General features: G+C 41.7%; 1 protein-coding gene across 1 annotated transcript in view; it reads right to left on the minus strand.

The window, feature by feature from the left end:
• spryd3 (SPRY domain containing 3) overlaps positions 1-13009 on the minus strand; it is an 87498-nt gene that overhangs the window by 68762 nt on the left and 5727 nt on the right. Inside the window, exons 4-6 of the mRNA XM_074681293.1 lie at positions 8839-8963; positions 6904-7039; positions 6639-6827 (exon numbers count right to left, since the gene is read on the minus strand). Of these exons, the coding sequence (XP_074537394.1) occupies positions 6639-6827; positions 6904-7039; positions 8839-8963 (450 nt within the window). The remainder of the gene's footprint in view (positions 1-6638; positions 6828-6903; positions 7040-8838; positions 8964-13009) is intronic.

Below are 13009 nucleotides of genomic sequence, written 5' to 3' on the forward strand. Positions count from 1 at the left end.
CAAGTGATTAAAGAGTAAAGTCCACGAAGGGACACAGGTGGAAGTTAAAAACTGTACTCGCCAAATGGTTCGTGCCATGACAGCCAATCAGAATGAAGATCCTCCAGTGACATATGACGACGGCAAGATTTATATCTTTGCTTTTTCTCACATAGAGAAATTTTTTTTATGAATCAAGCAAAAACATGACAATCTGATGAGGATGAAGGAGAGAGTTAAGGAGAGGAAACAAAATGGTACGCTCCTCAGAAGAGGCTCATTAAAAAAAAAACAGAGCGATATCTGAGAAACATCCTGTTTAAGGAGAGAGTTAATATTTGATAAAGAAATACACAGCAGCAGAGAAGAGTCAATAAAGTTTAGAGGAGATCATTTTAGGTTAAGGAGCAGGAAACAGGAGCAAAGTGGAGGAGAGGAGATGAGGACAGAGGAGAGGAAACAGGGTGGATTGGGTGGAGGGGCTGATACAGAAGGAAAACAGAGGAGTTGTTTGTTCAGAGACTCAAAGTTGGAAAAGTTGAAGCAAACAGAGACGGTTAAAGTTTCTGGTCGAAACCACAGAATGAATAAAATAAATTAAAAGTCTAAATCATTGAGGAGATTAAGTGAGACCACCTCCAGGCAGACAGAATGTTCTGCCCCTAAAACATAATCTTACCTCAAACTTACTCAAAGTTTGAGCCTCGAAAACAAACGTCTGTCCTCCCTTTAATTCTCCTCCTATCTGCTAAACGTCTTCACCACACGTCTCCTTTGTTTCCCTGCTGCTCCTCCAAGCACTCCTCCATCCCACACCCTCCTCTGTCCTCATTATCTACACACAGACGTGTTCAAACTCGACAGCTTATCAGTTGGAGTGTCAGCACCTGCACGGCGATGACCACATCGTGCGCCCGGAGGCTAACGGTAGCTTAGTCACGAGCGGGAAACAAAGGGGAAGAAAGGAGTGAAACTTCTGGACGTCTGAGTGGACTGTGCAGCTGTGAAAACCTCCAACCACATAAGAGAGAGTAAAAGATTCCTGCGAGTCCCGTTACTCCACTTATTGAATTTTTACAACCTGGTGGACCGCCAGGCACTTGGCTCCACCGGCGGGTTTCATGCCATCGCCGCCGCTGGGTCCAGAAAAACAGAAGGGGAGACGGAGAGCGGGACTGCTGGTTGAATCATCCCTCTCTGCTTTTATGAGCCGTCTGCTCGGAGAGTCCACGACGGCCTCTGTACTGTGTGTGTGGCGCATGATTGTACCGCGGCGGACAGCCACGTTTATCACGTAACCACATACGGGACCCACACGCAGCCGGGCCTCCATCCCTCTTATGTCAATGACAGACCTGCTTTTAGTCTTGTGGTTGCTTTTTGAAGACGTTGGAGGGGAAGGAGGGTGGGAACTCACACCTTACCCCAGAACAAAGGTGCTACAGTTCATCACCGCTGTGATCGCTCTGATGACACAGCAGCTTGTTAACAATGGGGTTACACTCCAGTGGCTCGAAAACACCTACGACCTGAATCATAGTTTCTGAGAAACTAACCCTGAACCTGAACCTGAACCCTGTAACCGTACCACCAACAGGCTGAGTATCAGTCAGAGGAAACCGCTGTAAACACTTCATCTGAGAGCTGGAACAAAGGGACACAAACAACTTTAAACCATGCTAGGGAAGTTGGCTTTGGTTGATTTAGTTTTCATAGCTTGATATCCAGAAACTGGTCGAGGGAAGGAAGCTACGACGCCGTCTTCAGGCAAACTGTCAACAAGCAAAGTTTGAGAATTTGGGCACACTCACAAAAACTTTAACAACAGAAAACATGGACTGTTTTCAATTCTTCTTCACGGCTTCCCTTGAATTCTCTTTTTTACCAAACATGCCTTGATTCAATAACAAACCAAGAAGATCTAAGGACAGGTTTAAGAGGACAGGTTTTAAGAGCTGACAATATCATGACACAGATGGTGCTCTCGTGGTGAAGGGTTTGAGCAAAATTTAGACAAATGAGTGAAGACCTGCTCTGAACACAACTCTCACAAGGTTAGGGATGGGAATCAAAAACCAGTTCTTGTTGAGAGTCAATATGACATGTTTCAATCCGTTAATATCATTAGCCTTCCCTTATTAACTCCTTACACTATGCCGGAGCTGCAGGACCTTACATGACTAGGCTGCTGCAGCTATCTTAGCTTAGCAGTCGGATAAAAGTTTCCCAAGAAAACTCTGATTCAGGATTTTCAGCTTGAAGTTTTACTATTCAACACATCCAACATGTTATAAATCTACTTATTTACCAAAAACAAAAAGAGCGCTAGCTTGATGCTAACATGTATGGGAAATTGCATTGATATGCTAACAGTTAGCATACATCGGTTTAACTTTGGCTTCAGAATATAATTTCAACTTTCATCACAGAAACATATCACAGTTACTCTTTGTAAAAAAAATTCTGAGAACTAGACGTGCACCAATTGATCGATAGGTGATTGGCACATCCTTACATATGAAACTGATCTTATATTCCTCCAGGAAGGTCTGACAGCCAGCCATTCTTGCTTTTTGCTCTGAGACCTAAAACTCAGGACACTTTATTGGTTGGTTTAGTTTAAACATAAAGATTTTATTGCTTCACAGGTATTGTTCAATGATTTTCAATAAAATAAGATTGGAACATTAAAGGTATATGCTGTCAGTTATAAAAAATAAAAAATAAAAATCAGTATCTGTCCAAATCGGTATCAGCAGGTCAGGCTTTTAAAAGATCAGTGATCGGTGCACCCCTACTGAGAACTCAAAATGTTGAAATACTCACAGGAAAATCAAAAAAAGTTACGTACAGGCTCATGGCTGACTTCAAAAACTACCGCAAGGTTCCAAACAGCTTAGAATATTGCTGTAACCACTTCGAGACACTAGATGGCCTACTTGAGTCTCCGTACATCAATATCACATGACGTGCAATTCTTTCTTATTTCTGTGTATATACGTCCAGAGATACCCAGATCCAGTGACCAATTACATATTTATCCACTTAAAAACTAAATTTAATGTTGTTCACCCAGAAAACCTTTAAAGCTACTTTTTGTACAAAGAAGATTCACAAAAGGAATCGATAAAGAGTCAGATCAGTAGCAGAATTGATAAGGACTTTAGAATTAATAAAATCTTATCAATCCCCATCCCTGAGTGGGGTGTTGATTTAAATTGCATTTCTTTGATATTTCTGATTTTTTTTTAATTCACTTATTTAACAGACCATGAGAATAAGTTGAATGATGATGACGATGATTATTTCTACAGACTACATCAGGAGCCATATTTTCCCAAAAATGCACATCACATGGGAGTTATTTTTTAGGATTTGTTCAGGATATCTGACATCATGTTACTAGATAGTCGAAGAAAAACAGTTGGCCCTCTGCTGGAGAAAAGCAGGAACTTTTTTTACAACCCAGCTTATAATCAAAGGCTAAAACAAAGAGTTTAAATTTGAAAAAAAAAACGGGATTTCAACATTGCTGAACCAAAAAAATCCAGATACTTATGTGAATACATTTTTTCTCGCACCCCTCAGGTTTATGCTACAGACGTCCTTATAACTCTCTCTGTCCTGTGTTTCTGGTGATGAGTCCGTCCTCCTTCAGTACAGCAGGTCGGGGATTCCCAGCTGATCTCTCTGTGCTTTTAACCCCAGATAAAAAAGAAGTGTGTTACCCTGATTATGTTCCTGAGCTTTGCTGGTAAACCTGCCAAACTGTTGCATAATCCCAAACTCTGACACCGCGGAGAGGGAACAAAACACTCTTTACAGTAACTCTGCTGTTTATCTCCAGAAAAAGGAGAAAAGTCCTCGAGCTGATGTCATGAATCTGTCTGCAAAAACCACTTTTCGAGATGACCCAAATCCAGTCATGACAAGACCCTACAACGAATTAGACAAAATAATATTAGAGTAATTGTGTCAGGAGCTTTCCCTGGCGCTCAGAGAGCCGTAAGTGGAGCTGTCAACACGGAGGGATTTACTGGAGAACAGACGGCTGAAGGATCTTGTGCGAGTACAAAACAAACACGGGGGACTGGCAACGGCCGCGCAGAGGAGAGAGCAGAAGAAAAGCTACACTGTAATCCATCCCATTCAATCAGACATATGTTAGGAAAACAAACTGTATGTACGAAGGGAAGGCAACCAGTTCAGGTTACCTTATTTGACAGAACGTATGCATTTCACCATCTGAGAAAACATTTTCTAATTAGCCAACATTATGGGGCAGACGTCTTCCAAAGCACACACCAGCTTATTCTTCATTTTCAGCCCCGTTTGGAGCCAGTAAACATATCACTTTCTAAGTGTTTTGTTTTTCCTACTGTACTTATTTGTGTCGGTTTTGGCCGACCCTGAGAGCCGCAGCATTAATTTTCCATGTTTTAAAGGCCGTGTGAGGACTCTATAGGTCATCTTTACATAGTCTTACTTTTATAGATTTGCCTGTTTATAATTCATGATCAGACGAGATTATCAGCACCAAAATATGTTTTTTCTCAGGATCTGTCGTCGGGTTAGACTTTCCCCTGAGAACATGAATCCATCCACAGCACGAAGACCGACTGCTTGTTAAAGGGAAGTTTTTCCTCTACATTATAACTCAGTAAACGTTGCAAAGTGCTGTACTTATGGTGGGTTAGGACAAGACTTCTTATCTTGTCTTGATGTTGGGTTTCTGTTAATAAAAGTGTATAAATGTTTAAAGGTTTAGACTGTCAAAGTTTTTGGAAAATGTCCTTAGATCATGTTTGTTATGATTTGGCGCTATACTAATAAAGACTAGCTGCATCTCCATCACACCATCACACAAAATCAAAGAATTGTGCACAACTTGAGTCAAATCTCGACCTATGAGATTCAGTTTGCAGACTGTGGAAGAAGTAGGGAGGACTGTGACCGGCGGTAACCATGGAGATCCCAAACATTTTAAGAGCTGAACTGTCGTTTTGATGGGAAAAGGCAGACAGAGGAAAGCAGAAGGTGTTAAAATAAAAGAACTGTCAGGACGCTGCAGTGACGACAAGGCCGATTTGCGTTTTTATTCTCTGGTCAAACTGTCATCTGTGACCACGCCTGCTTAAAACAGGAAGGAACAAAACGCAGAATGAAAATCATCATCTCCAGCTCGTGTCTCTTCGTCCTGGCAGACTACCTGTGTTTGTTTATATATGGCACGCCACGCGCGCGCGGACTGATACACTAAGCGGCGAGCGCCTCGTCGCCAGCTGTGGCTCTGCAGCGGAGGTAGCGCCGTTTTATGACACGATGAGAACTAGAGTCTATTTAGCGGTGTTCTTGTGTGAAAGTAACGCGCTGAAAATTCTCTAAATAAAGCGTGAATGCAGACCCATATCAGATTTTCTCGGTGGGAGTCCGTTTATTTGTGTTTTTGGTCAAGTAAAATATGGCCCCGTCTGAGTGCAGAGGAAACCTGCAGAGGAGCAGGGAGGGGGTGTTTGGTGTGAGCGCTCTGGGCTTCTGCTGCACAAAAACACTGCTGTAGGGGTAATTTCTGCCCTAAACCTTGTGATAGGACCCAACTTGTTCCATCCCGGAGTATCACTTTAATGCCATTAATGTAAATGTGGACTAAAGGCTTCTGGGAGGGGTTCGTGGCCGAGGAGGTGAGGGAGATTTTGTTATTCAGTGACATGATTTTGTGTTAAAGGTGTTTCTGTTGCACGAATAGTATAAAATTCAATATGGAAACTTCTGTAAAACAACTTCAGTATTTTTTTTTTTACAAATCTGAGAGGTTTTTCAAATTTGAGTGTTTCCATCATTTTTTCTAAATCAAATACTTAGATTTTGTGTAATTCTAGGTGGAAAACGGAAACCCAGTTACTGGACACTGAACAGGTTGTCTACTCACCAACAGACTGAGTTGACAAAGTTTGATTGTTGTCAGGTTTCAAACTTTATGTCACCCAACGTCTTTCTGACAGTGGGTGATGGTGCTTATGGGAAATGGAGTCTTTTATCCCAGAAAATCACCTCTGATTCCAGCCCCGTCATAAGAAATGTTATTTTTGGCTTCATCCCAGAGAAAGAGGAGTTCATCTCTCCTCTTTGTCTGTTTTACCTGAAACACTCACTGCGACTCCTCGTCATAGATCAGCCTGAGCATTCCTCACATTCAGCAGGTCGCTCCTCCTGCCGGGCTGCTGACAGCTCAGCCAGCGGGAGAAGTACCAACAGTGAGGGGAGTACGGCGATCAGGTTCAAGAGTTGTACGACTTACTTTACCGACAGAAGGGAGTCGTGTCGAGTGTGCCCTGGGTTTTTAACTACGCTCCTCTGTCACTGTGCATTTTGTAGTTTACTGTAGTTTCAGACAGTTTGTAAAGCTTAAAGCCGCCCACGCTGTCGCCCTGCATCTCTCAGGGTTCAGTGAGTCAGCTTAAACAAAATGCAATGATTCAGCATCAAGACTTCAAACAGGGGGTTTCTAGACTTGTGATCTGAATTGCAAACAGAGGCGCCATCCTTAAACCTCCGTGCAAGATAAACAAAGAGCCGATTTCGCTGTCCTTTCTGCACTTAACTGAAATGTCAAAGAATTGTTTTAGCCATAATAATAAATAATAAATCTGACTTCTTACCGTGCCGCTCACCCTGACGTCGTGCAGCCGCCCCCAGTCGTCTTCATGGCTGTCCACCATCATCATGCTTTCATCTTCCTCCAGGAACCACTCGGCCTGCAGGTCGACCTTCACCTCCTCCCCCATGGAGTGCATCCCCACCGCGGGGAAGAGCCCCTCTGCAGACACGGGAACCTCCACTGAGCCCACCTGCATCAGCCAAGGCCGTCAGGGTTAAAAACACAACACCTGAGGAAGCTTCATGATACTGTTGATGAAGACTCACCTCTTTGCCGTTTTTGGTAAAAAAGACTGTCGTTAAACCGGCTTCAATGTTTTCTGAGTGAATCCCGCAGCCGATGCGGTCACCACGAGCACACTTTGGCCCGAACTGCTGCCCCACGGGGTTTCCATTGTACAACCTGCAAAAGAAATAAGAAATTAAAACCCACATCTTCTTTATAACTCCAATTATTTCCTCTCAGTGAAGCAGAGTGAGTCTAAATTCTCTAAGTAAGTCTAAAAAAGCAGGAGACTGACACTAAGGGTGAATTTATATTTGTAAAGTATAGAATATCAGAGGTTATGGCACAGCAGCAGAGCCTACGTGTGTGGGCTAAGCTGTAGTTAATATGCATCCTGTCAGAAACAAAACTACAGAGTACACAGAGTACAAAACCAGGGATGGTAATGACTTTAGATGCTGAGTTTTCTGCCTGTGTTTTCTCCTGTTGGTGGAGAAATATTTAACCTGGATCATCTGTTTTTATATGGAGTCGAACACTGACAGTAAGATTTTGCCGGTCTGTCATAACTGTTTCACGTCCACTGTCAAGGTTTTACCTCCACTGTCAGGGTTTTATCCCTTTCTGGCCCTCTTAGTGCTATAAAAATTAATAAAATGTATTATTCCCTCTGCTGACTCACATGACCAGCTGCACAGAACTCCTAATCAGTGTGCGACATCATCAACTGCTGCACGGAACTCCTAATCAGTGTGTGACATCACCACGGAACTGCAGCAGAGTGAAGGGTGAAACTTATTCACAAAAATTTTGGAAACAGCTCCTTATAGATGCCACAATTTCACCCAAATCTGTATAAAAATATGATATTTTTGTAGGGAATTTTGTCAGTAATCAATCCATATCATTTTAAAGCTGTACGACTTTTACTTTTTTGTCTAGAGGCCCAAATGCGGCAGCCTGCATGGACAGGAATCAGAAATCCTATGTATTTTAATGGAAGGAGCTAGGAGGGCTTCTGTTGGGTTCAGCGACTTTGAGGGCTTGTTATTTGAAAACCGAGTCCAAAGCGTCAAAATCCCGCACTGCTTTCGTAGAGCAGGGTCTAGTCTGTCATGTGAGTGAATTTCAAGCTGTCACCATTTATGGTTTAGGAGGAGATCATTTTTGTAGAAAGGGTAAAAATGTGGCGAAATTTTATTTTGAAAGGTAAATCACCGGTTTCCTGTTGGAGATAGGTCAGGGATGTCGACATATGATTCTTGCATCTCAATGAGACGAACATTTTGATGTTGGGTTGATGTCTGTTCGACATTACTACTGGCTGCTAGTGCCATTTTAGTGAGCCTAAGTGGCACTAGAGAGCATATAATGGGAAGTCGGGGGTCATAGTTGGTGTCATATCAAAATTTTTGGCACTCATGTGTGTGCCAATTTTGGTGAGTTTTTGAGCAAGTTCAGGGGGTCTAATAAGCGATTTAGTGGAGTAGAGAATTGCATCTTTTCAAATGTCTGTATTTTGATTACTAGTTAAACATTTTACAATGCCAATCCTTGTTTCAGATTCAATTCAACTTTTTCTACAATGCCAAGTTTCTTTTTCAAAACCATTCTTACTGTCAGTTTTTTTTACTCTGTTTTTTATGGTTATTTAAACAATAAAAAGAGATAAAACATCATTTTTGATTCTGAGTAAGTCATATTCTGATATAAATTGATTATTTTGAGGTCCTTTAAAATCATAATTAGCCGTGCAGATGCTCAGAGCCACTGTGCCAAAGCTGCTCTTTCTGTTCCCCATCGTTTTTTCCTGTTAAAAGCGTAAAGAAAGAGTCTGAGCGATGGAGAATGAATTACTGTTCCTCCTGAAGCCGTGTGTGGAAGCAGCAGAATCAACCGGCCACAATCCATTATGTCAAATCATGCAAGAAACCAAAGCTGTACAGTGGAGTATAGATGACTGTGGTTTGACTTACTTGCCGTTGTCGGCGTGGTAAGCTACAGAGTATGGCAGCCAGCCAGGCTGGTGGTCCAGCCTGTAGAATTTAGGCACCAGGCCCACAGCGATGGTCCCCCTCACCCCCGTGTCCACTATTGTCACCTACAAACACACACAGAGAGGAGGTGGAGGAGACGACTTTTACTGTGACTGTGGCACAAATAAGTTAGTGTAGCTACATTAGTAGTATTTACAGTCTCAGTGAGGCCTCGAGAGAAGGAAAAAGTTTTTAAACAGAGCGAATCGTTGAGAAAAACAAAAGCCTCAATGAAAAGCTTGAGTCAGAAAAAAAGAAACCTCAGAGTAAATATCTGCCTGTCTGAGCCCACAGCCTGTTTGTGCTTATGTAACAAGAAAACAGGGTCTGTATCTTTCTTTACAGGAACCCTGAGGAGATTTAAACCCATCTTCCAAAGTTCAAATCAACATGACCTAATTATATGACAACCCTCTCCTTTTGAGACCAGTCTTCAGAAAAAAAAGCTGACAACTAAATTTTATTTAGTTTAATAGAGGAGGGAGAAAAAAAATGGTTGCATCATAGATTTTAGATTTTTTGTTTTACAATTTTAACTCATATTGTATTGATTTTTCTTTTCATACCTTTTATTTAAGTCTTTGTTTCTAAGCTGGGTTGGAAAAAGTTGAGACGTCAGATCCCCCAAATAATCTTAATAACCGACTCACATGTGATGTGCACTTTTGGGGAAAATATGGCTCCATCTTTTTCACTTGGCCTGGTGCTACAAAAGCAAACTAAAAATCGCAAAATACAGAAATATAGAAGAATTGTAATTGGTCAGTCTCTTGGAAACGCCCACTTTGACGAACATGGTAAACTTTTCTTTTACAGTTTGCATTTTTCAGAAAGTCTCCTTGGACATGCAATCTTTAAACATTACTCCAAAATTTTGTCTGCCTGACAGATCTTTAACATCACTGCTGTATATGACAACATTTCTAAACTTACGTCGGTTGTTTTACATCCTGAACTAGAAATGTTTATTCATGCCTTTGTGTCATCCTGTTTGGATTAATGTAATTCACTTTTCACTGGTCTCAGTAAATCCTCTCTCCACCAACTTAAATTAACTTCAATAATTTTAAGGTTCTTGTATTTGTCTACAGAGCTCTGCACAGTCAGGCTCCTGATAATAACGCTGACCTGCTCCACCTTAACCTCATCAGCAGGTCACTTAAGTCCTCTGACCAGGACTTGTTGGTGGTCCCTTGAGCCCGTCTAAAGACTAAAGGAGAACATGCTTTTGCAGTGGTGGCTCCAACATTGTGAAACAGTCTTCCTAAGTTTTCATTCAGCTGCCTCTGTTATCATTTTTAAAAAGTTTCTTGTAATTTTTTTGTCTCTTTTAAGTCATCTTTGTATTTGGAGTAGATCATTTGGAGATCCTACATGTAACCATGGTTGCATTGTTTACATGTGAACTCACAGGGTTCCTACAGCTCAAGGCAAGTTCAATTTAAGACTTTTTAAGACTAACAAACAAAAACACCACATGAATGACCTGGGTTAGAGGCAATTTTAACCCAATGTTTATTTTACATAAAACATCACTTTTTACCTTTTTTTAACCCCATTTTTACAACTTTATGCCTTTTTTGCCCCAATCCACTGTCACAACCATTTTTGGAATTTTTACAGTTTTTTTTTATTTGATTTCAAATTTAATTCTCAATTTTGCTGCCATAATCATTTTTCCTGAGCCACTTTTTGATTTTTTTGCCAATTTTTCCTAATTTTTTTCTCTCTCCAGGCACTTTAAGTAGAACCAAGACATGCGTCTGCTTTAAAAGTTCCTGGTGCAACCACATCACCGTTTTCTTAGTTCCGCTATTGTGATTACACGATGTTGCCACGAGAGTAAATCAGGAAATTATTTACTAAAATAGATAAATGTTACTTAATATTTTTTTTTCAAACTAACATAAATGTAACCAATGTGTTCAAATTTTTAAGACTTTTGAAATTTGGATTTAAGACTTTTTAATGCCAATTTAGGCCTTATTTTTAGAGTTATGAATTCAAAGCCTTGTAAGACTAATCAAGGATCCGCAGGAACCCTGACTCAGCTGTTAGCAGCCTGTAGCATGTCAATGCTAACTGGTGCTAGACCAGATGTTTCCCCACAAGGTGAGGAGAAGGAGGGGAGGATGACGTGCTGGTTCTCAGGTGCGACCTAAGAAGTGACGACATGGACCTGTCCTTCCATCCATCGTTATTGGGAACGTAAGATCTATCTCCAATAAGATGGACGAGCTAGCTGTGCTAACCCAGCAACAGAGGGAACACCAGAAGGCAGAGTAGCATTATGCTATTCACAGACATGGCTAACAGAGCTAACATCAGACACCAACGCCACATTGGAAGAGCTTCAGCTGCTGTGAACAGACAGGATCTGTCAGCATCTATTTTCTTATGGAGCCTTTTGCTCTTTCTATACATTTTCTTATTTTTGTTTTCTAAAATTTGTCAGCTGGCGTGGTGTCATGAATTCATATTCTCTAGGGAAAGCCTAACCCTTTCCTGCACACCACTATCAAACCATATGAAATCAAACGTCTTCATCTTTCCTGACTAAAAACTCTTTTCCAGTGTTCAGGCACTTTAAGGATAAAACTCTATACTCCTGCTTTGTCAGAGAGCTAAATTCTCAGCCTTGGCGGGTTACCACTTGCACACACAAACTATTTAGAGCTTTTTTTGTCAGGATAATACGACTAAAAGAATCCCTAAGATTGAGGAGGAGCAGGAGTGTGCTGGCTGATGAGCCTTTAAGTTATGTTCACATGAATATTTGGAATAAATCTCTGAAAACATGAGGAATGCTGCCGCTGAGTTTGAAGAAGATGGATGACGAAAGCTGGGGAATGAGCCGCGGCGATGACGAAGGTGAAACAGATTCCCTGCGAAAGAGGAATGAGGAGAAACGCGAGGATACCGGTGACGCATTCATCGGCGGCGGAGGCCTGACCTTTACCTGAATAAACTCTCCCCAAAAAAATTCAACATATCTGAAAACTGACGGCATGTGCGTCACAGAGCGCAGACAAGTGTAGCATAAAACTCCAGGTAATGAAATCCACTTATTTAAATGTCAGGGAGACCTATTCAGCCCTGAATGTGGTTCGCATTTAAATATAAACTTTGCTATCTGGAAGAGGAGAGGGGATCAGGAGGTCAAATGACATTTAGAAATAAATGTCACAGCAGGAAACTTCGCAGAAGACAACAGCTCAACACGTGTTTCACTTAAACTTCACTGAAACTGACGTGTTTCCACACATTTCCTATCTGAAAACAAATCTGAGGGAGGCAGAGCTGACTCGTTAAAGAGGAGCTGGCGAAGGCTGCTCTGTGGCGTTATTCACAGGTCAGCAGGACGATGTAGGTTCACAGGATAATGTGTGGCCCAATGTTGCCCTCCTGAAATCAACAAACCCAGACGAGGAAATATGCCGGCTTCACGTCACGGGGTCTGCGCTGACGCTCACCCTCCACAAACAAGCTGCCTCGTAAATATCACACCGCAGCCCAATTCGCCTAATTTATGACTGAGCTCCTGTAACTTTCCTGAAGGTAAATCTCTGGGTACTTCATCCTCCAACACTCGGTGAGTGTATAAAACATTTCTACACAGCTGTGTTTAACACTCAATTATGATTGGTCAATTAGGGCATTCCACAGCCGACGGTTTCTGCGCGGCAGGATGAAGACGGTGAAGAACAGACTGTTGCTGCTCTAATAACAGACTCCTTTGGGTGAGCTCCAACCACATCAGTCAGCAGAAAGGAGTCAGGTTGGAAAAAAAAAAGAACAAAACAGACAAAACCAGTGAGGAAAATAAGAAGAGAGGGTTAAAAACATGAAGAGCTGGATGATAGGGGAGTCAACAGAGCTGGAAAAACATGCGAAGTAAACACTAAACAAGTACGATGTGGGATCAGTTTGTGTTTAAGGACGCCCGGCTGGGAAAGAAGATGTCAACAGGCTACGACAGATATGAGAAAGAGAAGTCAAAGAGGTGCTGGAGTGATTAATGAAACCGAATCAGTGGAAAAGTCTCTTTAAGAGTTCATTTTGAGGATAAATAATGTTGTTTTAAGCCAGTAGTTTCATGTCAAAATCAGTG

The sequence above is a fragment of the Halichoeres trimaculatus genome, unplaced genomic scaffold, assembly GCF_033239565.1.
Source record: "Halichoeres trimaculatus isolate MK-OKI-2021-1 unplaced genomic scaffold, fHalTri1.1 fHalTri1_scaffold_11, whole genome shotgun sequence".
NCBI classification, from domain to species: Eukaryota; Metazoa; Chordata; class Actinopteri; order Labriformes; family Labridae; genus Halichoeres; species Halichoeres trimaculatus.